This window comes from Ornithorhynchus anatinus, chromosome 14, assembly GCF_004115215.2.
Source record: "Ornithorhynchus anatinus isolate Pmale09 chromosome 14, mOrnAna1.pri.v4, whole genome shotgun sequence".
Classification (NCBI taxonomy): domain Eukaryota; kingdom Metazoa; phylum Chordata; class Mammalia; order Monotremata; family Ornithorhynchidae; genus Ornithorhynchus; species Ornithorhynchus anatinus.
Genome location: NC_041741.1, coordinates 17756942 through 17783619, shown reverse-complemented (window position 1 = coordinate 17783619; position 26678 = coordinate 17756942). Strand labels below are relative to the sequence as shown.

The 26678-nt window shown below is 47.7% G+C and overlaps 1 protein-coding gene across 6 annotated transcripts in view; it reads right to left on the bottom strand.

Annotated features, from left to right (window-relative positions):
• Positions 1 to 25795, bottom strand: part of CNOT2 (CCR4-NOT transcription complex subunit 2) — a 119644-nt gene extending 93849 nt beyond the window's left edge. For 2 of the 6 annotated variants that reach the window (XM_007666304.2, XM_029078596.1), the window contains exon 1: positions 25709 to 25786. In XM_007666304.2, coding sequence (XP_007664494.1) covers positions 25709 to 25713 — 5 coding nt within the window. In that variant the 5' untranslated portion in view covers positions 25714 to 25786. Of the gene's footprint in view, positions 1 to 23280; positions 24843 to 25708 lie in introns of those variants that run through there. The other 4 variants (XM_007666308.3, XM_007666307.3, XM_029078595.2 and 1 more) reach the window with 4 other exon arrangements.
• Between the last annotated feature and the right edge of the window lie 883 nt (positions 25796 to 26678).

Genomic DNA, 26678 nt, shown 5'->3' with positions numbered 1-26678 from the left:
TTGATTCGCAATGTGAATTCCAAATAGCTTTTACTGTACTATGCTCTCTCTTGCAAAATCCAGGTCCAATGAGGGATCTGTTCTAAAACAGGCAACCGTCCGGGTCTGTCAGTTTGGGACACCTTTTCATTAGAGTTTGTCCCACACAATGAAGTATGACACAGGCTAAGTGACTCCTTCGCCGCTCAGAAAAAGAAGGTCCCGATTTTATGAACTCAATTGCAAGTCGTGGCGGCGTTGGCACTAGGCCGCAGTCATTTCGGCTGGAAGTGAAAGGGCTTGGGTGCTCCCGGTCAAGTGACACCCCGGCCCTTCTAATGGCTCGCTATTAGTAATAATAATAATGGTGTTTGTAAGTGCTTACTATGTGCCTAACACTGTTTTAACTGCTGGGGTAGATACCGGGTAATCAGGTTGGATACAGTCCCTGTCCCAGTTGGGGCTCACAGTCTTAACCCCCATATTACAGATGGGGCAACTAGAGCCCAGAGAGGTGAAGCGACACCCCCAAGGTCACACGGCAGAGAAGCGGCGGGGGCGGAAATAGAACCCAGGTCCTTCTGACTCCCACGCCCGTGCTCTATCCATTAGGCCGCATTGCTTGGGGCTGCAATCTGTGCCCCTGAGGTGGTGGTGGGGATGGGGGAAGAATGTGAGTGGCCCTTCTCAAACCACCCGTGCTATAATGGTCTGTGGCCAACCTGATTTGCCCGTACCCACCTCAGTGTTTAGTACAATGCCTGGCACATAGTAAGTGCTCAACAAACACTACCATCATCAAATCCTCCACACAGGCTTTCCATCTGAGCCTTTAAAACTCTAGATCCTTTGAACGTTTCTCATGACTGTTTTTTTACCGGTATGACTAGCGATCCTTCTCCATTAGCTCATCATCCATGCCTAACGGAGTATTAACAAAGAGAGATTATCAAGAGCAAAGAGCATTGAAAGTTCTCCGGAAAACAAACCAAACTCACCAGGGAAATTCAAGGAAATTCCTTGCAAACCTTTAAGAATATTATGGCTATGAATCTCAAAACACAAATAACGTATCTGAACACAAGGGCATCTAATTCCTCATTCTATTTGATAAAAACCCTAAAGAAAGCTACGAAGAACCTTTTCTATCCCACTTGTTTTGAATTTTAAAAAGACCAACTGGCTTAAATGTCCTACCATTCCGAATGCTGCAGAATCGATCGTTTGGGCAACAAAATGTTATTTTTCATGAAATCAAAAAACTAACTTGAATAAAGCTTCACTGGAACAAAACCGAAGTCAGTGGGGATGGCACAAAAATGTTTTTAAGGCAGTAAGAGGAAGGCTTATACTCTGATTTTTAAAAAGCCTTGGTTGACGAAAATATTTCAATAGGGGCAGATAAAACTGGAGAAGAACTCAATTTGATATGCCAGTGGCTTCGAAACGCAAACAGAAGCAAGGGTGGGAAGGGTATCCTAATTCAGACCCCACCTCCTAGCCAAAGTGCACTGGCAGAGGCTCTGACCTGAGAGCAATGAGTTCACCTGGAGTCCCAGCTCCCTGCCAGCTAATGGACAATAATAATAAAATAGTAATAATAATAATTATTATTATGGTACTTGTTAAGGGTTTACTATGTGCCAAGCGCTGATCTAAGCGATTGGATAAAAGTTACTCAAGTTGGATCCAGTCCCTGTCCCACCTGGGGCTCACACCCTTAATCCCCATTTTACAGGTGAGGAAACGGAGGCACGGAGAAGTGAAGTGACTTGCCCAGGATCACACAGCAGACATGTGGCGGACCCGGGATTAGAACCCATGTCCTTCTGACTCCCAGGTGAGGTTTGTGACCTGTTCTTTGAGTCTATCTGGGAACCTTTGCTCCAAAGACCTCCAAGTCCTTTCATTTTTATCATCATATCGGTCCTTCCGATTTTTCAGATGGAAACCCTGAGGTAAAGCTTTGCACAGTTACTGAGGCTGTGGGTCAGATCCTTCAAAGGCCAGCAAGGTTTGAAATGAGCCTTTGAAGGTGGGAGAAAGAGAAAGAGAGAAAAAGAGGAGCATCGCAGCAGCTAGCAACTGGGATTAATCAACAAATCAATGGTGTTTACTGAGTCCTAACTGTGTGCAGAGCACTGTAAGAAGAGTAATAATAATAATAATAATTGTGGGATTTGTTAAGCACTTATCATGTGCCAAGCACTGTTCTAAGCGTTGGGGTGGATATAGGGTGATCAGGTTATCCCTCGTGGGGCTCACGGTTTTAATGCCCATTTTACAGATGAGGTAACTGAGGCACAGAGAAGTTAAGTGACTTGCCCGAGGTCACACAGCAGACAACTGGCGGAGCCGGGACTCAGTGCTTGGCAGAGTACAATAAGAGTTAGTAGACAAAATCCCTGCCCACAGGAGCTGACAGTCTAGTGAGAGACAGACAGTGGAATAAATTACAGATAAGGACGGGTTAATTCATTTATTCATTCAATCAAATTTACTGAGTGCTGTGTTCCGAGTACTGTACTAAGCACATGTTCCCTGCCCACAACCAGCTTACAGTCTAGAGGGGAGAGACAGACGCTAATATAAAAAACCAAATTAAAGACAAGTACATGAGTTCTGTGGGGTTGGGAGGGAGGAAGAACAGAGGGAGCAAGTCAGGGCGATGCAGAAGAGAGTAGATGAAGAGGAAACGGGGGCTTAGTCAGGCAAGATCTCTTGGCCGAGATGCGTCTTCAATAAGGCTTTGAAGGGGGGGAGAGAGCAACTGTCCGTCGGATTTGAGGAGGGAGGGCGTTCCAGGACAGAGGCAGGACGTGGGCGAGGGGTCGGCGGCAAGACAGGCGAGATTGAGGCGCAGCGAGAAGTTTAGCATTCGAGAAGTAAAGTCTGCGGGCTGGATTGTATCCGGAGAAGAGCAAGGTGAGTTAGGATGGGGCAAGGTGAGAGACTGCTTTAAAGCCAATGGTTAATAAACTCACGCAAACATGGAAGGCCCCAAGAAGGCCAGAACTACATATAACTTATTTATATTAATGTCCGCCTCCCCCCTAGACTGTAAGCTCACTGTGGCAGGGAATGTGTCCGTTATATTGTTATACCGTACTCTCCCAAGAGCTTAATTCAGTGCTTTGCACATAGTAAGTGCTCATTAAATACAACTGATCGACTGATATCCCAGATACCTACAGAATGCCACACAGGAGTGGCACGGCTCCTCAGAAACGAGGCCCCGATCTCCTTCCAATTTCAACCAATCCCGGGCCGCAGGGAGGTTATCGTGGGCCAGTTCAGGCCCGAGTTGGGCTCCGGTCAGGTTGTTACATTCATTCCATCGTATTTATTGAGCACTTACCGTGCGCAGAGCACCGTACTCAGCGCTTGGAAAGTTCAAGTCAGCAACAGAGAGAGACATTCGCTGCCCAGATGCAGACCAGCTCCTAAGCTACAGATGAGACAGTTCGTTACACCACCTTGGGTTGTGTAGAAAGGTCAAGGAAACCCAGAACGGCAAGAGGTGCAGATTCCAAATGGCAGTCATATCAAAATGTACTTGGTTCTCACAATGACTCACAGTTCAAATGATTCTCCCAAGATATTCACCCTTCCCTCCCCTAAAGGAGGGACTCTGGTTAGTTGAGATTTTTCGGTTGGCAAGGCGGTCGCTGATATACTCTACGCTAGTTTAAACAAGTCGAAGGTTTGCCTTTAAGACAACTTGGGTGAAATCATAACCACCAGAACTTTACCCATGCTGATGAAAACGGAGTGGCCTGCCAATGTTGTAGGTTCAGAAAAAAAAATAATAAATCCAGTTTACTGCCAGCCCAGCTGTTCTAATAATCTCTGTGCCTCTCCACTGCCAGCAGAGAAAACAGGCTTAATCGTCCCAGCAAACCTGCTCTCCTCTGGCCTGCGACCGCATCCCCGAGACATTCTTGCTCACCGCGCCCCCATCGTCAAAAATGTACGGCTTTAGGAGGAGCCAGGCGTGATTCCGGACTCTCTTCTCTGCCCCTTCCGGACGTGATGTGTGCCACATAGCGGGCAAAGGAAATGGGCCTTAAAGTTTCCAGGCGGTTCTCGGGCAAAAAGGAAAATTCCACCAAGAGGCAAGCTAACTTCCCATGTAATAAAACACGCTGCCAGCTTTGATCCTCTGCCATCAGGCAGGATGGAGGAGTAAATATCCCGAAGATCCCAGAAGTAGATGTCTTTCCCTGTCCAGATTTTCCTGCCGAGTCTCCTTAACCCTGTCACAGCTGCTCTGAGACGCTTGTGGTGACTTCTGCCCCAATTTTTTTTAATATATCCCCATCTGGACACTGTCCCAAGACAGCAAGCTTAGGGATGGCCTACACGCAAGAAGAAGAAGAGATGTATAAATAGCTTTAATATCATGTTTTTACTCTACTTTCCCCTCTGCCAAATATACCACAGCTAATTTACAGGGCCTTGATTTGGGAAGCATAAAGGATTGAATTTGGGGAGCAATTTATAGGTTGAAAGTGTAGATGCATATACATTTAAAATCTGATACAATTTCAGCGTTTATTTTAGCTTTTATTTTGCCATAGAATATTGGAATGGCAAAGATTTCTATGGTAATACTGCCTTCCAGTGTAGCCAAATATCATAATATATCCAATAACCCCCACTTCAAAGCCTTACTGAAGGCACACCTCCTCCAAGAAACATTCCCTAAGCCCTCCTCTCCTCTTTTCCCAATCCTTTCTGCCTCGCTCTTATTTGCTCCTTCATTCATCCTCCCTCCCATCCTCGGAGCACATTATCTGTATATTATCTGTAATATACTTAATTTTTGTACATTAATGTCTGTCTCCTCCTCCAGAATGTGAGCTCATTGTGGGCAGGGAATGTGTCTGTTGTTGTACTCTCCCAAGCGCTTTGAACAGTGCTTCGCACACGGCAAGTGCTCAATAAATAACTGAATGAGTGAGTCATAAATTACTAATCTAGTGGGATTTGTTTGTCTTTTTTAATGGTATTTGTTAAGCGCTTACTGTGTGCCAGAAACTCTTCCAAGAGCTGAGGTAGATACAAGGTAATCAGTTGGACATGGTCCCTGCTCCACCCAGGGCTCAGGCTTAATCCCCATTTCACCAATAAGGTAACTGAGGCACAGGGAATTTAAGTGACTTGCCTAAGGTCACAGAGCAAATGGCGGAGCTGGAACTAGAACCCAGATCCTTCTGACTCCCAGGCCTGTGCTCTATCCACTAGGCCAAGCTGCTTTTCCATCATCACAGCTTCCTGAATGCAGTACTAACGCAACCTTGCTGAATTTGGGGTATTGGTCGTCAGCGACAAACCAAAACTTAAAAATATCTAAATCTCAGTTTTGAGGGCTCTGGATATGGATGAACTAAATCACACTAAAATCACATCTCCTCCAAGAGGCCTTCCCTGAATAGGTCCCTCATTTCCTCTATTGGCATTCCCTTCTGCAACACCTGTGACCCTTAGATCTCAACCCTTTAAAGCACTTGATATTCATCCCTCACATTCGTATCCTATTCATCCTCTAGACGCCAAGCTCATTATGGGCAAGGAACCTATCTACTAATTCTACTGTATTGTATTCTAAGAATTTAGTACAGTACTCTGCACATAGTAAGTGCTCAATAAATACAACTGACTGGCTCACCCGGCCCCACTCCACTCATGTACATATTTTTATACTCTTCCATTTCCCCTTTCTGAAATTTATTTTAATGTCTACCTCCTCATCGGGACTGCAAACTCCTTGGGGGAAGGGATCATGTCTATCAACTCTGTATTCTTCCAGGTGCTCAACAGAGTGCACTTCATGCAAAAAACACTCAAATACCAATGACTGACTGACTGAAACCAAGACTGGACAATAAATAGAGGCCCTCAACTGCTTCTCTGTGGCCTTGGGTATCGAATGATGGAATACAAGCAATTGCAGTCTCAGCTACGGTGGTTTCTTGCGGTCTCCAAGCCTGCTCTGGAGGTAGTCGGCAAAACCATAGCCGCCTCATAGCAAGTTAAGAGTCGCAGCGGGTGACAGGACCGCCATCCCCTTGTCTTTTTCCCTGCCTCTCCCCACCTCCGGCTCCTGATTCCTGACAGATCTGTGGAATCGGTTAAGTGATCCTTCAGCCGATACAATTACCCACGATTAATCCATACCAATGCTCAGCCCCTTCTGGACCACCGACACGACTGACTTTACAAGAGGAAGGACTGCTGAAAAAGACAAGGACAGGAGTGAGAGGGAGAGAGACAGAGAAGAGTGCTGTCCTTCATAGTCTAAGACGACACCAGTGATATGAAATTAATGGAAGAGAAAAAGTGAGGTTGGGGGGGGGGGGTGGAGGGTGTAAAGTACATAAAATTATAAAGCATGTATAGTCCCAGCCACACTGTGCACACAAAAAGGCTGTCTCTCACCAGTAAAATGAATAGGATCAGAACCTCTAGACTGTAAACTCATTGTGGGCAAGACCTCTAGACTGTAAACTCATTGTGGGCAGGGAACGTGTCTACCAATTCGGTTAAGTTTTACTCCCCGAAGCACCTAATCCACTCTCCATACACAGTTAGTGCTCAATAAATAGGACTGGCTGGTTGACTGACTACTGTGTGTCCCTTGTTTTACACTCAGCTCTGATCCGACCAGCCATGTCGTCATAAAGTCGTCTCCCGACCACGATGGATTTCACTCGGCAGCCAAACGTGCTGAGTAAATTCCAGAGCCCAGACACGCTCTTGGGGTGCTCCGGTCCAAAGTGGTAGACCAAACTCAGAAAGTTTACCCAGCACCAAAGTACACAATCTACAAGGTCACTTCTAATAGTTTTAACCACTCTGTGCCCTTTTCCTCACCTATAAAATAGAAATAAAAACACCTGTTCTCCCTCCATCTTTGAACCTGAGTCCTGCATGGGACAGGAAATGTGCCTGGTCTGATTACCTTGTGTCTAGGCTGAAACATAACATGGTGCTTGGCAAGATAGTAGGCGCTAAATGCCATCACTATTATTATGCTGATGGTGTGCAGATGCCCCCAAAGAATCGACAATACTGGGTAAGTTACCAGGCCGGATTCTGGGTGTGTGAATATTCAGTCCCCAAATGAATTCACACCTTAAAGCTCACCCCATGACCGACTCGTGTTTATGCTCTTCAATACTCTTTCCCATCGGGGCCCGGCCCCACTGTCAATGAATTCCTGGCAACTACCACAAAGTGGCGCTTAGACGCTGCATAATAATAATAATAATAATGTTGGTATTTGTTAAGCGCTTACTATGTGCAGAGCATTGTTCTAAGCGCTGGGGTAAACACAGGGGAATCAGGTTGTCCCACGTGGGGCTCACAGTCTTAATCCCCATTTTACAGATGAGGTAACTGAGGCACAGAGAAGTTAAGCGACTTGCCCACAGTCACACAGCTGACAAGTGGCAGAGCTAAGAAACCGCTTTTGAAAAGAACTTAAATAATTGCCATTCCAAATCAAATCGACGGTTCGTCCGGCCCAGTATTTAGTCTCTCACAAAGCATGATGGACCAGAAATAGTACCCCGCATTTCAGATACACCGGGAACACGTCTACCGGTATTGTACTTTCCCAAGAGCTTAGTACAGCCCTCTGCACACCGTAAGTGCTCAATAAATATCATCGATGGACTGACAGCTAATTATGTTTACGCTCTATCTTCCGTACTTGATCACTTCAGTCCCAGAGGGAGGATTAAAAGAGAAAATCTACCGCAAAAACTTCAACGAGAGCATGTTCTATGGCAGCTTCCCATCGACATCTTCTCCCACTTGCATGGGCACCGGGAGAAACAGCAATTTACCCCGACTTCCAGCCCCCCACAGTACTCCCACTGTCCAAGGAGGTAGCGCAGATCAAGCAGCTTGAGGTGGGGGTGGAGGGAGGAACGTCTACCAACTGTGATATTGCTATATTAGACTCCCCCAAGCTCTTGGTACGGTGCTTTGGACAGGGTAAGTGCTTAATAAATAGGATTGATTGATTATTGAGCGTTTACTATGTGCACAGCACTCAACTAGAGAAGCAGCGTGGCTCAGTGGAAAGAGCACGGGCTTTGGAGTCAGAGGTCATGGGTTCGAATCCCAGCTCGGCCACTTGTCAGCTGTGTGACTTGGGGCAAGTCACTTAACTTCTCGGTGCCTCAGTTACCTCGTCTGTAAAATGGGGATTAAGACTGTGAGCCCCACGTGGGACAACCTGATTCCCGTGTCTACCCCAGCGCTTAGAACAGTGCTCGGCACATAGTAAGCGCTTAACAAATACCAACATTATTATTATTATTATGGCTCAGTGGAAAGAGCACGGGCTTTGGAGTCAGAGTTCATGGGTTCAAATGCCGGCTCGGCCACTTGTCAGCTGTGTGACTTGGGGCAAGTCACTTAACTCCTCTGTGCCTCAGTTACCTCATCTGTAAAATGGGGATTAAGACTGTGAGCCCCACGTGGGACAACCTGATTCCCCTGTGTCTACCCCAGCACTTAGAACAGTGCTTGGCACATAGTAAGCGCTTAACAAATACCAACATTATTATTATTATTATTATTATTAACTTAAGGCGCTTGGGAGAGCATAGTCCATCAGTTTAGAGAGTGGAGAGGCCAGGGAAGTCGGCCACATGGACCCTAAAGCTCCCTTGATAACTCCTTCCATTCATTCAATTCCTTGTCGTATTTATGGAGCGCTTACTGTGTGCAGAGCACTGTAATAATAATAATAATAATGTTGGTATTTGTTAAGCGTTTACTATGCGCAGAGCACTGTTCTAAGCGCTGGGGTAGATACAGGGTAATCAGGTTGTCCCACGTGAGGCTCACAGTTAATCCCCATTTGCCAGATGAGGTAACTGAGGCACAGAGAAGTGACTCGCCCACAGTCACACAGCTGCCAGGTGGCAGAGCCGGGATTCGAAGCCATGACTTCGGACTCCCAAAGCCCGGGCTCTTTCCACTGAGCCACGCTGGTTCTCACGAAGCGCTTGGGAAAGTACGACACGACAATAAACATCGACATTCCCGGCCCACAGCGAGCTTCCGGTTTACTGCCAAATGGACTAGACCACCCTTGCCCCCGCCCCTCCGTCCCCCGAGGGGGACGGCCAGCACCCCTGGCGCACAACAGGTCCAACACCCATTTCCCTCCAGTGCCTCTCCCAACCAGAGGTGGAAGAGACAGAGCAGGAGATGCTCGGATCCAAGGTGCTCGGTTTCCTGAAGCTCTGGCAGCTTGTCTTGGCCACTTTGGAGGCTGGGGCGTCTCAAGGAATTCAGAGACACAAATTCCTACATTACCCCGGGCTGGTTACTTGTGTCTCTTTAAGGGGGTGGGGGGAAGGAGGGGGAGGTCACAGTTGACCCTGCTGCATAATTACAATCGGAATACAGTGGATTGAGAGGTCTGCGGATCGTGTAAAAGAACGCAGGACGACGGCAGTGCTGGGGAAAACTGAGCAGCGTGGCTCTATGGAAAGAGCCTGGGCTTTGGAGTCCGAGGTCATGAGTTCGAATCCCAGCTCTGCCACTTGTCAGCTGTGTGACTGTGGGCAAGTCACTTCACTTCTCTGGGCCTCAGTTCCCTCATCTGTAAAATGGGGATGAAGGCTGTGAGCTCCAAGTGGGACAGCCTGATTCCCCTGTGTCTACCCCAGCGCTTAGAACAGTGCTCTGCACATAGTAAGCGCTTAACAAATACCAACATTATTATTATTATTATTATTATTAAAACGGGAGGAACGCCAGATAGTTTTAAAGGTCAAAAGATGGGAGTCAAAGCCACTGACACCGCTTGCCTCTAAATTCTGGTGCTGGCTTTTAGTTCTGATTCAGCGACGCAATGAGGCGGTAACTACGTTAACGAAGATTTTAAACTATCTACGTCTGGCATTGGGAAAAACTTGAATGTTTGGTTTCTTCTCTTTGGGGGTAGGGGAGAGAGCTGGGCCTTCAAGCCTAACCCCTTCTATGCCCCTTAGGAGTTTAGAGTCTTGACCGGAATACAAAGGCAAGAGTCTAAATACAGTCAATATTAAAATTGGCCCCTGGGCAGAACTGTTTGGAAATAAAAGCTAGGCTGCCTTTAGCCTCCTGCAAATGATTTGTTTCCCATTACTGAGGCACCCTGAAGAGGTTTGTTGTTCCAGCAGTCATTTATTGAGCACCAAAATTACGCAGTTACTGTAAATGATTATTAACAACTCCGTAAGCAAACACTGTCCACTGGATTGCTTCTCCTTTTCTGACTACCTCTCAGTCTCTGGGCCTCAACCTATCAAATCAATCTTCTTCCAGGTTTCCCTCTGAAGTTCTACAGCCTTCTTCTGTGAAGTCCAGCCGCACCTTCTTCTCCGACTCTGGCCCCCAGAGACATTTTTTTCCTTTCATTTCCTCTCCTTCTCCAAGGACCAAACAAAAGAAAGATGAAAACCAGCAGTGGTTTGGATCGTCGTTAAGGGGTGAATTTGGATGGGCTGAGAAACTCTACGGCAGGGTAACGCGATGAATAGGTATCACTGCCCTAACATGACGGTACTCTGAAAATTACTTGCCAAAAGGGTGCCGGAAACAAGAATTTCTCTCTGCGGCACATCCCCTTAAAGGACTCCGATCCTTTCGGCTCTACTTGTTTCACAAAATGTCATGCAAAACTTACAAACTGCTGGCAGTCGACAAACTAGGTGGGGAGAAAAACAATTTAAATGCAATGAACTCGCACACTGGGGAAGATCTGGCCACGCACAGACTCTGTTTTCCCGGAAACGTATGCAGAACGTAGGACAAGAGGTTCTAAATGGGTCCTTGAAGGTGATAACAGGTCACAAGAGAGAAAGCTGGGGGTGAAGAGGGGAAAGTTCGGGACATTAGACACTTCATTTCGAATCCAAAGAGAATCACCATCACCTGTTTTCCCTCGAGTCAGAGACGTGATGGGCCGGAGACATTGGTTAAGCCTGCAAATGGCATTTCTTCTGTCCCTTGGCTGAATTTTCTGCATAGTAGATTGATGGGTTCATGCCAGGTAATCCTAAATTATTTCCCCAAAGGTTGCAATATCGACACTGGGGAGCATATTCTGTCATCAACTGGCCTCCTCACCTAAGGTTTTGGAGTAGGCCTGGCGGAAGACACATCCACCCAGGTGACAAGAGGCTTCCTCCAGCTAACAGAGAGTTGGGCACTTATATATTTCATTCCTACCCTCAGGATTTATGTATCCATATTTGTTTTGAATTTCTGCCCATCTCCTCCCAGCCCCCCGTTAAGAGTTTAAACTCCTTGGAGGCAGAGAACACATCTGTCTCTGTTGCCCTCGCCCAACTCCAGTGCTTAGCACTCAGTAGGTATTCAATAAATACCACAGAATTTTTGACTGGTTGCAGTTCACAATTTCTAACCAGGCATCTTTGTCCTTTCCCCCCCACATTCACCTCTGGACTACCTTTATATCACCTTCCTTCCCCACCTCTGTTCCTGCCTCTTTCTCCATCCCACCACAGCACTCTCCTCGCACTGCCTGGCACATGGTAAGCGCTTAACAAATACATTATTATACCCTGCGCAGAGAGGTCGCTTCTCTCTTTTTGACTTTTTCCCTTTGGCAGCCAATTTCTCTGGCTGATTTTTACAGCATGTGCTGTACTTTGGGTTGATACAATGATCTCGGTCCGAATGATCATGAATTCTGATTTAGAAGGGTGCAAATCTGTGAGGTTACATTCACCTTGAGGTGAATTAGCATTATTTATAGGCAACCATGCCAAAAAGAATTATACTTGCATTGTTTTTCTAAAATGTCATCCCTCCGCCCATAGCTCTATTCCTCCAAACCTCCAGGTTACCCACTCCTCACTGCATCTCGCAGAAATTCCAAAACACTGCTTTTAAGGCAGTCCACTGCGGCTCTCTTTCACCATCTCCAGCCCCTAGACTGCAAGCTCATTGTGGGTAGGGAGCGTGTCTACCAACCCTGTCATTTTGTACTCCCCCAAGCCCTTAGTAGTGCTCTGCACACAGTAAGCGCTAAGATGAATAACACTGACTGACTACAACATCCCGGCTTGAATTCTTCATTCCTCTCAGGCTAACCTAACTAGTCCTCATTCTCCATTTGCTCAAACCCTAACGTCGGGATCGCTCTCCCCATGTTCAAAGTCTCACGAAAACCCACCTCCTCCACGAACCCTTCCCCAATTAAGCGCCACCTTCCCAAGTCACATCCATCCAACCACTGCCTTCAACTGTATATTTATATGCCTTTAAATATAGGCATTTAGGGACAAAAGCATGTCTCACATAGGCATACAGAGACACAGGCATGTCCTCAACTTTTTTTGTTTACCTTCAAAGACTTTGGGAGGGCTGGTCAACTGTCCACCTTGACTGACAAACATTACGAGCTAGATGTGGTTCCTTCCGTATTTTAAACGAACACTTTTCAAAGCTAAGAATGCGATTTTGTGAGTGAAATCACTCTTACCTTTCCCATTTATCCTCCCTTAAAAACAAAAGTTCCTTTAAACTATCTAACAAATGGGCCCACCCAGCTCTTCCACGGTGAGTGTTTTTATTGCACATTTCGCCAGAAAGCTGTCAGGGAATTAAGAAGCCTTTTTCCAAAAGCCTATGCCTATCTGGTGAGAATGTTATGTGGTGCTGGAAGAAATGGCTGTGCGCACATACAGAGTCCCGGTTAAGCCTGTAGCACGTAACCCGGCAAGACAGGAGAGCTGAGGGAAATAGACAAAAAGGACTCATTTACATTCCTATCGGCCCACTTAATTAATGCTCAGATGTACTCCGGAGTTTCCATCGGGCCCAAGTTCGTTTATTTTTGTGTACAAATGCTCTCACATGGATGCACCCACCCAGAGAAAGCAGAGTCAGTTTCCCAAACTGACTCCAAGAGAAGGTGACTAGGTGAAGCCTTGAGTCCACCAAGTAACAGCTTCCATAACAAGCTTTGGAGGAGCTGGGACTGAGCCAAGTGAAGGAGATGCTTCACATAAACAATAAATCATTTTGGTACTTGTTATGCGCTTACTACGGGTCAAGCACTGTTCTAAGCACTAGGGTAGATGCAAGTTAACCAGGTTGGACATAGTCTCCGTTCCACATCGGGCTCACACTCTTAATCCCCATTTTACAGATGAGGTAACAGAGGCCCAGAGAAGTGAAGCGACTTGCCCACGGTCAAACTGCAGGTACGTGACAGGGCTGGGATTGGAACACAGGTCCTTCTGACTTCCAGACCCACGCTCTATCCACTGAGCCACACTGCTTCTCTACCACAGCGAGCCTCCTGCCTACATACCCATCTCCAGCAATTCTATCAGCCCAGGAAAACACTCAGAATGATCCTCAGTCAGGTAGCTCCAGTGACCGGAACACCTCACCTTCTCCCTACCAACATCTTGTTCGCGCTGTCTGGGGCGGAACACTGGGTCGGAGGGATCCCAGATATGGCATTTCTTATATTCTTCATTTTTATCTAATGATCCACCTGAAAAGGGACTTACATATTAAAATCATTTCCCCTCCTTACTTATTCAGGAAGACTAAGACGGATCGAATTTTTAAAACAAAAAAAAAATTCCGTAAATAAAATTTCCACTAAAGGAAAAGTTAAAATAAAAGTCTTTTCAACTACACTTATAATGTCCACTCTGGGCCGAATCTATGAATCAGTCCATAATGGGATTTACTGAGCGTTTCCTGTGAGCAGAGAGATATGCCAAGTGCTCGAGAGAGAGAGTAAGAGTACAACAGAGTTGATAGCCGTGTTCCCTGCCCACAAGGACGTTTTCCAGCTAAGCTGAAGATGGCCAAGAAGCCTTTGTGAAAGCCATCTTCTGAAAACGTAGCTTAATACGCTGGCATTTTACAGAACTTCCCCTATCGACTAATTCGCCATTAAGATCCCAATGGCATGACGGAACTCTTGACTCAGAAGACCTCCCATATGCTCGCTCGGCACAGCAGGGAGGCAAAATTTTCTCTGGGCGTTTCAGCTGGGACACAACTGCCGAGTTGGGGAACATCCCTCTGACCACGGGAGACGGTCCGAAGGACGTGCAACATGTTGTCGGGAGAAGTGGTCGTGTGCACGCCAGTGGCATCACACACAGCGAGTACTACAGAGCACTGCGACCGCCTCGCCGTAGGAGATCTAGAGGCACCCCTACTCGTAGGCCTTTAAGAGATCTGGGAGAGCGGTACTCACTTGGGAATAAATTCAATTCCATCCTAACTGATGCTCAGTTCGTGAGGTCTTTCTATTACAGGGGCTTTCTGAACTGAGATGAACTAAAGCGCTCTTTCGGTTCATTTTTCAGATAAAATAATTTCCCAAGATAAAGAGAGAAACCAACAGACAAGAACAGATCCCAACAGGCTAATAAATATAAATACTGCCAATTTTAACTGACAGGTTTCTGGTAAGGTGGGTCTTCCAAACAATTCTCCCATCCTTATTTTTGTTCAGAGTAGAATTTTAGCCCAATCACGATGGACTCGCTCTATGGACGTATAAACAGAAGGACCGCCTAAAAGGGAAAGGTAAGAAAAACAATGACAAGAAGAAGCCTCTGGGAAAGACGGTGGAAAAGATACAAAAGCCACACAGGCAAGGGGCTATTCAGAGAAGGAAGAGTGGAGAGTTCGTCAAGAAAGCTTATGTTTTCTAAAATGTTGGCACTTGATAGACTTCGTAGCCGGGAAGTGAAAGACAATCGAAGACATATAGACATGTGACATATGTCAAAGACATATGACACACAGGCGTAGGATAAAAACATAGACGTATCTTCATACAGACATACAAAGGCATATAGCTTTCACAGTTTGCTCTTCCGCATCAAGGATAAGTAGTGGGGTCATTACATTTTATCCCCGAGTCCACATCTAATATCTTTCTCTTCTGATAAGGTGGGGGCAGACTGACATAAGAGCATTGGACTCTTATGTCAACAGACCTGGGCTCTAAACGTCTAGGCCACTGACCTTCTTTGTGACCATGGACAAGACACCTCACCTCCCAAGGCCTCAGTTTAGTCCTCTGCGGGGAATAAATAATGAGGGGGAGGAGGAGGACTAATAGCATTTATTAATGGCTAGCTTGTACGGAACACTGTACAGAGCACTGAGAGAAAAATATACTGGTGAGAATTAAACACGGACCCAGGCCCTCAATGGCGCTCACGCTTTTAAAGCGGGAAGAAGAGACCAGGGACAGATGCAACAGGAATGATAAAATATATTAAAACACAACCCAAACACAAATGAGGAGAGGATAACTACATTTGGGAGGCCTAGACGGGGCAGAGAATGAAATAACGTGGCCTAATGGACAGAGAACGGGCCTGGGAGTCAGAAGGTCATGGGTTCTAATCCAAGCTCCATCACCTGTCTGTTGTGTGACCTTGAGCAACTCACTTCACTGCCCTGGGCCTCAGTGACCTCATCTGTAAAATGGGGATTAAGACCATGAGCTCCGTGTGGGACAGCGACTGTGTCCGGCCTGATGATTTTGTATCTACCCCAGCAGGCTGAACGGTGTCGGGCACCAGGAAGCACTTAACAGATACTACAGTAATAAAATAATAATTACTATGATCTTGTCATTAGGTTGCTGATCCCTGACAAAGCCCCACTGGCCCCGGTGCTCTGAGGTATTTGCTTTGTGAGAGAGAGAAGGAAGTGCCAGGCTGCTAAAGGTGCTTTCTTCTGTTGATCTTTGCTCAGTAAGGGTGTAACTGCCTGACCCCTCCACAGAGAGCTCTCGCTAGACGGGCCAGTTTGGAACTGTTACCTGGGCTGAGTCCACGGAAAACTGCGTTACGACTGCACTGTGATAACCCAAAAGGCTTTTCAGGGTATTGTGGGAGGAGTCTCAAAACCGTGACGAGGGAATCCTCAAGCTGCATTTGTTTGGGAATTCAATTCAGGGCGGCAAAATGGCACAGTGACTATATGCAGTTCCACAATGCCTACATAATTTTCCTATTAGTCTCTAGTTTTAAGACAATGGGTTGTGAGCTTGCAAATCTTAAATATTGAAGGGCTTATTCTCAACTCTATCAAACTTATTTCCTTGCCATCTGCTCGACATGAAGACACCAACTTTTCCGTCTTGGCTCCTGGGTACCTCACGGTTCCCTAATGAGAGCTCACCTGCATAAATTTATCTCCCTCCAACTGCTCTAGGAGAAATTCAATATTTGAAAGTAATTAACTGTAAAGGGGTTAACTATTTTCTGCTAAAAACTCTATTTACAAAATAGTCTTGTATCATATCTTGTTTATTCCACTTAACCAACGTCTTAGAAAAATAATGTCGCCTTGCAACAATATAGTCTTCCTGCACCCATCGTGTCTCCCTGACGTACCTCCAAACTTTTGCCCGGCGAAAAATACCTCCTGCCAAATGTCCCCCGCTTCGGAGTCCAGAATTCAATTCCCCAATTCTCAGGTAAATTCCCAGAGGACCAGATTTTACTAACGCGGCCTCCTTTTTCAGTTGCCCATCCTGGGACTGTGCTGGGGACGAACCTGTAGCTTTTGCAAATGCCAAATAAATCCTGGAGCGAATCTCCATCTGCTTTCGCTGAGACCTTTTGGACACGTCCAGCCTCACACTCCATCCCTCCAGCCCGAACTTGATGGTAAACACGTGGGGCACCAGGGCAGATCCAAACTTGGCTGTAACCTGCCGCCAGCCCGGCCAGGTCAATCAGCCAATCGTATTTATTCAGTGCTTACTGTGTGCCCGGCTCTGTACTAAGCGCTTGGAGGAGTACAACACAACAATGTAACAGACGCATCTCCTCCCCACAAGGAGCTTACGGTCCAGAAGGACGAGCTTACAGTCTAGCGGTCCCCCAGACCTGTGGGACGGCCAGGGCAACTGAAGGGCAGGAAGACACAGCCCATCTCTTAAAGAGCTCACAATACAATGGGAGAGTTGGGCAAACACAAATGAAAGGTAATTACTGAAGACCTGATTGGATCATCAGGACCATATAATGTCTGTAGCATAGTTAATAACGGCAGCCCAAGCTGCCTTGCAGTGAACTCAGTTCTTTCAACCAAGCAGAGGGATTTTTTTCCACAAACCCTGCTGAGTGTGAACTCTTCTCCGGTTTGGCTCCCATCTGTTGAGACTATTGAGAAGTTAACTACCCCTGAGAGACAAGCCGCTGTGGGAAGATTGGGAGTAGGAAAGCTGTGCTCTGTCTTTCAAAATCCAAAGTGGCCCGCTTCTGTTATTCATTTACAAGGCCTACATTAGGAGTGAGCAAAGTGCAAGCCTTAGCGGAGACTAGCTGTGGTTCACGAAGATACACGACCTGATTACTTTCCATCCTCAGAGAGGCAGGGCCCCAAAAAACCACAAGTTTGTACTTGCATCTGTGCCACTCTGGTGAAGAGAGAGCGCTGCATGAAGGGACCTGCAAATCCAATTCGGCAGCACTCTATAATAGGTACGTGGCTGAAATCTGCTCCATTTTACTCAAGGTAGGGGCGGTCCCACTTGCATTCCACATAAAGCTCTTTCCTATTCATTTTCAAGTCAATTCCAACTAACAGAAAACGGTAAAAACTTGACGCAGGTGTATAAGCACCGAGGCAGTGTAATACAGAAAGCCAGACAAAATGCGCACACTAGGTTCTCCCACAGCTCCAATTTTCACTATCATTTAGGGAACTGGGAATGCTCTTCTATGCTCATGTGTCTCTCCGGAGGGCACACGACGTGACGTCCGAAGAAATGTTGAACGAGGGGTATGACAAAAAACACAACCCTTGTACGAGTGACAGGAGATGGCTGAATCCCTTTTCCGCTACGTATCGGGGATTGGTCTGGCCGACCCATATTAGTAAGGGCATAATGGGGAACCGGAGAAGATTTCGGAGCAAGAGAGGCAGCCAAAATCGGCAGGAGGAGAAACTTCCAATTGAGGTTAAACTGAAAAGGGGAAGGATTCAGTCTGCAGAAGGAAAGGCTGCCAGGGAGACAGGGCTGTAATTTACAGAATCAAGAAGGCCACACTAATGAGAGGCGGAGGGGGGCTTGAACCAGAGAAGGGAGAGAGTTCTGGGTGGCGGGACTACCACATGCAGCAGCTTTGAGGGGAGGAAGTGAAAACAGGTGATGCTGAGCACAATTGCTTGGATAATACTAGTAATAATAATAACCGTAGTATTTGTTAAGCACTTTCTGTGCGCCAGGCTCCGTATCGAGTACTGGGGTGGATCCGGGCAAATCGTGTCGGACACGGTCTCTGTCCCATGTGGGACTCACAGTCTTAATCCCCATTTTATAGCCGAGGGCCCAGAGAAGTGGAATGATTTGCCCAAGGTCACACGGCAACAAGTGGCGGGGGCCAGGATTAGAACCCAGAACCTTCAGACATCCAGGCCTGCGCTTTATCCACTAAGCCATCTCCTTGATGGCGGGGAAGGTATCTTAGTACAGAGCTCTGCCCACAGTAGGCACTCAATAAATGCCAAATAATTGATTAGTCCCACAACCGGAGGGGACATCCATTGATGCGCCGAGCCAACAAAGGAACCCCTTCAGCTTCGAGCCAGTGGGAGGCGTAGGGAATATGTCACATCCCACGTGGGGACGGCTGAAGTTATCTGTAAATTCCAAGAGACCTTTGGATCCATTCATGGCTGTGAGAGAGGTCCACCTCAGGTAACTAAAGGTAGGGGGTGGAGAGAGAAAAGGTAGGAATGCTTAAATGGACCGCCATTAGGACGGATATTACAGTGGGCAATCACCTCAAAGGATCCCCCAAAGATCTTGTTGCAGCTGCTACAGGCAGGATACTGAGCTGAGGGCATCACTGATCTGACTCAGTAATGGTATTCCTCTCGCTCTACGCTGCAACATTAAGTATACCGCGTCCAAAAAGTAAAATAATAAAATCGGGGAAACGTTTAACATTTTTAGGTTTGTCTCTCCCAAAAGGAGTTTAAGCTCCTTGTGGGCAGGAAGCGTGCCGCTTCTTTATTCTGTATTTTCCAAGGGCCGAGAAGAGCGCCCTGCACCGACTGGGCCTCCAATGATCCCTACAACTACTGATCACCGACACCCCTTTCCGCCCAACACATTTCTGTCACAGAAGATGACAATTCCACTCTTCACAAGTACTGTACGTATTCCAAAGAGAAGCAGCACGGCGTAGTGGATAGAGCACGTGCCTGGGTGTCAAAAGGTTCTAATCCCAGCTCTGCCACTAGTCTGCCGTGTGACCTTAGGCAAGTCACTTCACTTCTCTGGGCCTCAGTTATCTCCCCTGTAGAATGGGGACTGAGACTGAGGCCCACGTGGGACAGAGACTGTGTCCAACCCAATATGCTTGCATCCACCCCAGCGCTTAGTTCAGTGGCGCAAAGGGAGCACTGAACAAATACCAGAATTATTATTATTACAAAATATCCTAGCACCCCCTCTCTCTTTTTAAGTTGCTAATGCCATGCTAATTTGGCCTTCATAATTTAGAGCCCAAAATTTTCAGGAGCAAGGGTCTAGTAATCGGCACCCTAACTCTGGCTACTCAAAAACATCAATCAATGGTATTTACTGAGCGCCTGCTGTGTGTAGAGCACCGTGAAGCACTTGGGCGAGTACAACGTAACAGATTTGTTAGACGTTCCCTGCCCACAACGAGTTTACAGTCTCGTGGGGGAGAATGTTGCATATCTAATTTTCCCATGAAAACAAAAAACATTTGATTTGTGGGAACTACGTTTGGAATATCTATAAGTAAAAGACTTATATTTGGGCAACATAACAGCTGCACTCAATCACTAGACAAAGCTTCCAGAGACTACTTTTTAAACTACACTTTAAGGCTAAACTTCAATACCCATTCTGACGAAAGGAAAGGAAGCAAAATAGAATATGTAGATTACCTTAATTGTACACGCACCAACAAAAAATTGTAATTGTGCTGAAATATAAAATAACACATTTATCTCTGACCAAGAACGGGATTTTAAATGGCTCCTAAACCACTTCCCAACTACAGGAGGCCACTGAACGTGCAAAACTGACAACTGTTTAAGGAAGTTTTCATGTACCTTATAAATACCTGGCGCTGAAACACTTAAGAGTCCCATTAAAATATGAAATCAGCCACATATTAACTGATAATTTAGTCATTCCAGTTAGGCAAACCCGGTTACTAGCTTATGCCTTCTATTTCCAATACCTATATAAAATGCTCATTCTAATTTAAGGGGGAAAAAAATTGGGCAGCAGTGGTGTATTTACATACGTGCTGTTGGGATTGGGCAATCTCGTTTTGCAAAGTAAGATTTCAACAATAACTATCTTTACCAATAAAAGGAACCACGTCCTTTCTAATACTGGGGGTGAGGACACTAGTATCGAAGGGGCAACCCAACTTATCCCTGGAATGTTGTTTTAGACACGGAAAAACAGGACTGAAAAAGTGTCTCATTGAAAATCTTATCTCATAAATTATACAGAAGTAAATCACGCTACGTAGTGGAGATGTGGAAAATACTATCCCATTAGAACATTAAACAATTTAAAGATACATCAAATTCTGCACATTAATGTGTACCTCCAAGAAAACACACTGGAACCGGAGACACGAAGCCAACCCCAATTTTCCACGGTTCCGAGTATTTTTAACACTGACTGACACGAAGGGCCATCGCGTCTAGTCTGGATGCTGATCCGTAAAAGGGAGGCTTGACCCTGCATCCAGAAACTAAAATGGAAAAATCAGCTACCTCACTGGAAGCGCCCAGGTGCAGGGAAAACTGCTACCTATTCGGTTCATCCGCCAGGAAGAGTTAGCCAGGCGGCGAACGTCCTCCGACCCGCGGCTAACTGGTACCACGTCTCTGACACGTGCTTTCTCCCTGCGTACTGGATGGGAAGGAGGGTGGAAGATACCTGCACCACCCATTGGCTCGGCGGGCCCGTTGAGACGAATGACACCAACTCTCCCAAGGGCCAGCTCTTATCTACCGTCGGCTTTGCTAAACACGTCACTGAAAATGGTTCAGGAAAGACCCGAAGCCAACATAAACAGGCCTCCGTACCGCAGGACCCGGGTTCTCGAAGGACCCCGCATTTAGGGGAAATCGGGCTACGACGTTAAATCGCCTCGACCGCTGATGGGTACCTGTGCGTGTGTATGGACCCGAGTGGGAAGAATCAGCGAGCACCCATCGCATCCTATCCAGGCGGATGGGTGTTGTCAGAACGTTCCCCGGGGCCTCAAAGGGCGCCCTTGCATAATGAAAACCCACTTTACAAGAGAACTGACTTGCCAAAAAAAAAAAAATTAAAAAAAAATTCCACACTTTGGCCCAAAATGTCAAATATGGGAAATTTTGTATTAAAAAACCATCTGAGCCCAAAATTAGCCTTGAGCCACACGTCCACAAAATAGGCACTGTATTGACGACCTCAAGGAACGCTTACGAGGAAAATCAGTAACTAAATTTGCAGATAGCCCCGCAGGTACCCACCGCTAAATTGCGGAAAATAAATATTCGCTGGATTCCCCTTATCACTGAAGAATTGACACGTAACTTCCATGACATTCATTCCCACATAACATGACTTGCTCTTGAAAGACAGAGGTCACCCAAACATTAAGAAAAAATATAGACTTAAGAATCCTATTAACGGAAATATACTGGGGTCGCTAGGGGCTAAGACACTTAGCTTTGTGTGGCTTTAGCTACGTAAGGAGTTGAGAAATCAAATAATGCCTGGTGGAAGATGGTGGTATGGATGCATCTGTAATATATTTTTTTGAATCGATGTCTGCCTCTCCCTCCCACCCACCCCTACCCTGTAAGCTCAATGTGGGCAGGAAATGTGTCCGTTTATTGTTCCACTGCACTCTCCCAAGCGCTCGGTACAGTGGTCTGCACACAGTAAGCGCTCAATAAATACGATGGGATGAATGAATTTAAACGTTTACCTTGTGCCAGGCACTGAACTAAACACTAGGTTAGATGCAGTATAAATAAATAAAACTAACTGGAAAGCAAACACTTGGAGTTTCCCTCCAGGACGGTCAACAAAAGAAAAAAAATACTGACATTTGACAATACCTAGAGGTTCCTATTATGGCTTTTTGTTTTCTGGTTTTAAATAGAGTTGTTGTTTTTTTTTGTGGGGGGTGGTGGATGCCATCACTGACAGCTCGATCTTATTATTCTTGTTCCATCTTCTTACTGAGATTAATACCTCAAAATACGACCCAAAAAGGAAGTCGAAAATGGAAATAATGCCACCACAAATGAAGTCCACCTGATATCCCGGACCTCAGCAACATTCTAAGGCAGTGATTATAATCCAAATGATTTCAGTATTATTACTGTACAGCATTGGTGTTCCAGCGTTGGAAATCACTGGCTTAAACGAACCCACTGGTACCTTCACCCCTTTCATTCTTTGGCTCTCTAGATTACACTTAAAACCATAAATATTTAGTAGTATCTTTTGTGTAACCAACACTATCATCATTTCCACAACCTCGCCTCAAATATCTTCTGAGTCACGTTTTCAGGTATGTGACGGAGGCAGAGTGGGCTAAGTTTTTTGGGGTTTTTTTAGTGCAAAATAAATTGAACACATTTCCTGTTATTACTTTTTGTATACACTCAACCCTCCCATCACCCAGAGCCCCACATTATGGAAAAATTATGCAATAATATAACATGCAAGCCTTGCCTAGCACTGCACGCATCACACACACAACTACTTCTTCGATCCGCAGCGACACAAGTTTTTTGAAGAACACTTCCTAATTCCCTAACCGCCTTCTATCCCAAACCTGCCATCAAAGCGCCCGCTCTGGAAGAACTGAGTGCGAGGAATATAAGTCTAGGAAAACCTAAGTCTTTAGGGGGCAAGATCTACTAAGGTCGACACTCCACAGACAGAATAAACAAAGCCTGAATTAGAGATTACATTTTAATTCCCCTCCATTTCTTTGTTAATCTCAGGACCTATGTAATACGTATTAGCGTGGAATAAATGAGGGCAATCAAAGATTTTCAACAAGTTGCGAAAAGGCCCCGATGTCTATTTACCTTTCTGTAATTCAGGCCATTTGAGTTGGATCTTTCGAAAGATAAATAAATATTTTCTTTTAAAAACTGTATTTACTCAAGAGATAGAAAGCAAAGCAATGGAAGCCCAGATATTTCTGGAAGGGGGAGGGGGAGTCTAGTCAAAACCCTGAAAATACTTACTTTCAGCGACTACGCAAAAGGCTTAAGTGACCCACGAGGTTGATACGTTTCTATATGCCTTAAAGACGACGGGAGATTCGGGTTCCTCGATGGTGGGTCCTATTACAACCCGCTTAATTTTATAGGATGCTTTACATCCTATATCACTTGTTTGTTTTCGCTGCCCCTTAAGTGGTGAGAAGACAATCCCCTATGACATCTGCTCTCCTGTTTTCAAGAGTCCAGTTCATTTTTAATGTACATGGGATTCTATGACCTGCCTATTGGGATTTATTTTTTTTTTCTGTATCAACTCTAAGGATCTGGAAGAAGAACTAAAAGTAAAAGAGTCTCTGTTGCTCTTTGGGAGCACAGGAAGTTAGTTTCCTACAGAGTGGGACGATCGAGTCGGTAAACCGCTAAGCTCTGAACAATAGGAATCTGCCAAGAAATGATGTTTAGGTTTGGGCTGAAATGGTCAAAGTATTGAAGAGACTAGTGGGGGACTCTTATTTTACCTCTGTAATGCCACAGTGCCAAGGGAAAGATACTCATTTCCTCAATCCCTTTCCTGCAGTGGCAAGACAGCACTTATTTTAGAGAACAATGGCAAAATGAAAAGAAACCTTCTTCTTGAGCCGGAGAAGCTAAACCCTCAAATCAAGGCCGAAATTTGAACTTTTTCTGTCTGGAACCATTCTCTACTCAAAGGCCACCCCCCCCTAAAAATCAGACACCCTCCAAAAATCGAGACTTTTCAAGACGCTTCTATATAAAATGTAATATTCGGGAAAAATCACTTCTCTTTCCCTGAACTTTCTGACCAACCCCATTTCCTCGGGCCTCAAGGTGCTATTCGGTAATAATTTGGAAACCCTGGGAGCCGTACCTTTCCCACCAAAAAAAAACAAAAAAAAAACAAACTTTCTGGAAACGCACTTCGGCGTAGATTGCACGGCAAGGTACTAAAGGCTTCGGGCTAGGAGAACGAGGCTTTTTAATATTACTGAGGAGGAGTAACATCCAAATACCTATTAGCAGCCACACTACCACTATGCCAGTTCGGGCAAATCCTCAGCTCATCAAGAAGAACCTGGCGCACACTGAAATCCTGAAATTTAACTACTTATCCCAGGGGCGATCTCCAGCTACTCTCCCTCTTGAAAAGGACAGTGTTCGGGGGAGGGGAAATACGAAACGGGACCTGTATCTGGCCGTTCCATTGTAAAGAAAAAGCCAGGCAACCCAAGCCACCATGATTTCCAGGGGGTGGATCACTCTCGGGCTCCCTTCCTCTCCAGAATCGGGGCTATTTAATGAACCTTCGTTGGGTTTTCGGTATTTTGGGGGGGACGTGGAGGTCGCCGGTTAGAAGCACATCTGGGTCCCCGGCATTTTCACGGTTTCTCTTGGTCCGTCTGGCGGCCAAGCGCTACCGAAGCCTGTTCTTCCTCGGATGTTCCCTCCCCTATCGATAGACATGGCTGGACTCGAGAGGTTTTCGGTCACCGATTTTTCTTCCCCCATCCAACTACCCCGCGGCGGGGAGAAGAACTCGAGCAAGGAGCCGAGAGGAGACGTCGCGGGCCACCCCGGAGGGTTGGGGAGAGAGGGGGGGTCTTTTTGTGCGCCCGGATCGCCTTTAAAACCGTAAACGGGCCCCTTCCCAGCTGCCGGATGAAGGCGGGAGGCGGTGGAGCGGGGGAGGGAAGGAGAAGAAAAGGCATCCGGGGACGAGAGGGAGATTAATGGCCGAGCGGGGCGGGGGGAAGCCCCGTGGCCGCTCCGGTGCCCCTCACCGACGGGACCCCCACGACTAGAAGGCGGGGGGAGGGACGGTGGAGGGTCGGGGGGGTCACCCCGGTGGAAAAGTTGGCCATCGGGGGAGGGGGCACGTCCTCGGGGACGGAGGCCCGCGGCCCAACTTTCATGGAGGAGGAGGCCGGAGGGGGAGGCCGGAGGGGGAGGCACTAAGGAGGAGGGCGAGGCCGGCCGGGGAGGCGGCCCGTTAAGGCCGGCGCAGGGGCACAAGGTGAGGGAGGAAGGAAGGAAGGAAGGGAGAAGAGGAGGGCCGCCTCGGCCGCCCTTTCCTCAGGGAGCGACGACGACGACGGCGGCGATGGCGGGCCGCCTCCTTCCTCCCGGGCCGCCGCCGCCGCCTGGCCCGGGCCCGAGGCCTGAGGCGAACGTCGCTTTACGTGCCTCGCGCCTCAGCCTCCCCCTCCCTCCTCCTCCTCCTCCTCCTCCTCCCCCCCCCCTCCCGCTCTCCCTCTCTCCCTCGGAGCCGAGACAAAAGCAACGGGGAGCGCCGGGCCGCGCCGGCCGCCGCCGACCCCCGGACGCGCCTTCCCCGGCCCCGGCGCCTTCCCCCGGCCGGCGGGGACGGCGGATCGGCAGCCCCCGCCGCGCGCCCCGCCGCCGGACTTCCCAAAATTGGCCCAAAACTCACCGCATGAATTTTCTTCTCCCGCGAATCCAAGATGGCGACGTATCCACCGCGGAGGCTGCTGGGAGCAGGACCTTTCCCCTCTGACCCCCGCGGCCGCCCGCCCGCCCGCCCGGCTCGGCCCGGCCCGGCCTTCCCCCCGTCGCTCCGCTCCGCTCCGCTCCTCGGCCCGCCGGGACCACCGCGGGAGGAGGACGACGAAGGGTGGAGGAGGAGGTCGAGCCCGGTCCTGCGCCTTCCTCTCCTCCTCCTCCTCCTCCTCCCGCCTTTAATCGGAGGGAGCGGGGGGGGGGGGGGCTTCTTCACCCCGCGATGAGGGGGCCAGGCGATGGCGGCCTCCCGGGCCCGGCCGGCCGGGGGAGCGTTGGCGTGAGGCGGCCGAGGCCCGGTGTGGCGGCTGTGCGGCCCGGCCCGACCCGACCCGGCCCGGCCCGACCCGGCGCGCTCTGCCCTCATGGGGCCCGCGGCCCCCTCCCGGCCCGCTGCCGCCACTGCACGGCCCACCGGGGCCGAGGGGGCCCCCGCGCCGCCATCTTCCTCCCCCCCAGCCGGGACCAGCCCATGACGACCGGCACTCACCCCCCCTTGCCTCGGCCTCGGCCTCGGCCTCCCCTCACCGGGACGGCCCGTCCCCCACACCTCAGAGACGCGGGGCTCTTCCTTAGGAGCCTTCCAAAGCATAATAATAACAACGATGATGGTATTCGTTAAGCGCTTACTATGTCCCAAGCACTCTACTGGGCGCTGAAACCATCTCCCCCTCCAAAAGATGCGGGGCTCTTCCTTGGCCTTCCAAAGCGTAATCATAATAACGATGATGGTATTCGATCAGCGCTTACTATGTCCCGAGCACTCTGCTGAGCGCTGAAAGTATCTTCCCCCCGCAAAAGATGCGGGGCTCTTCCTTGGTCTTCCAAAGGATAGTAACGATGATGGTATTCGATCAGCGCTTACTGTGTCCCGAGCACTCTAC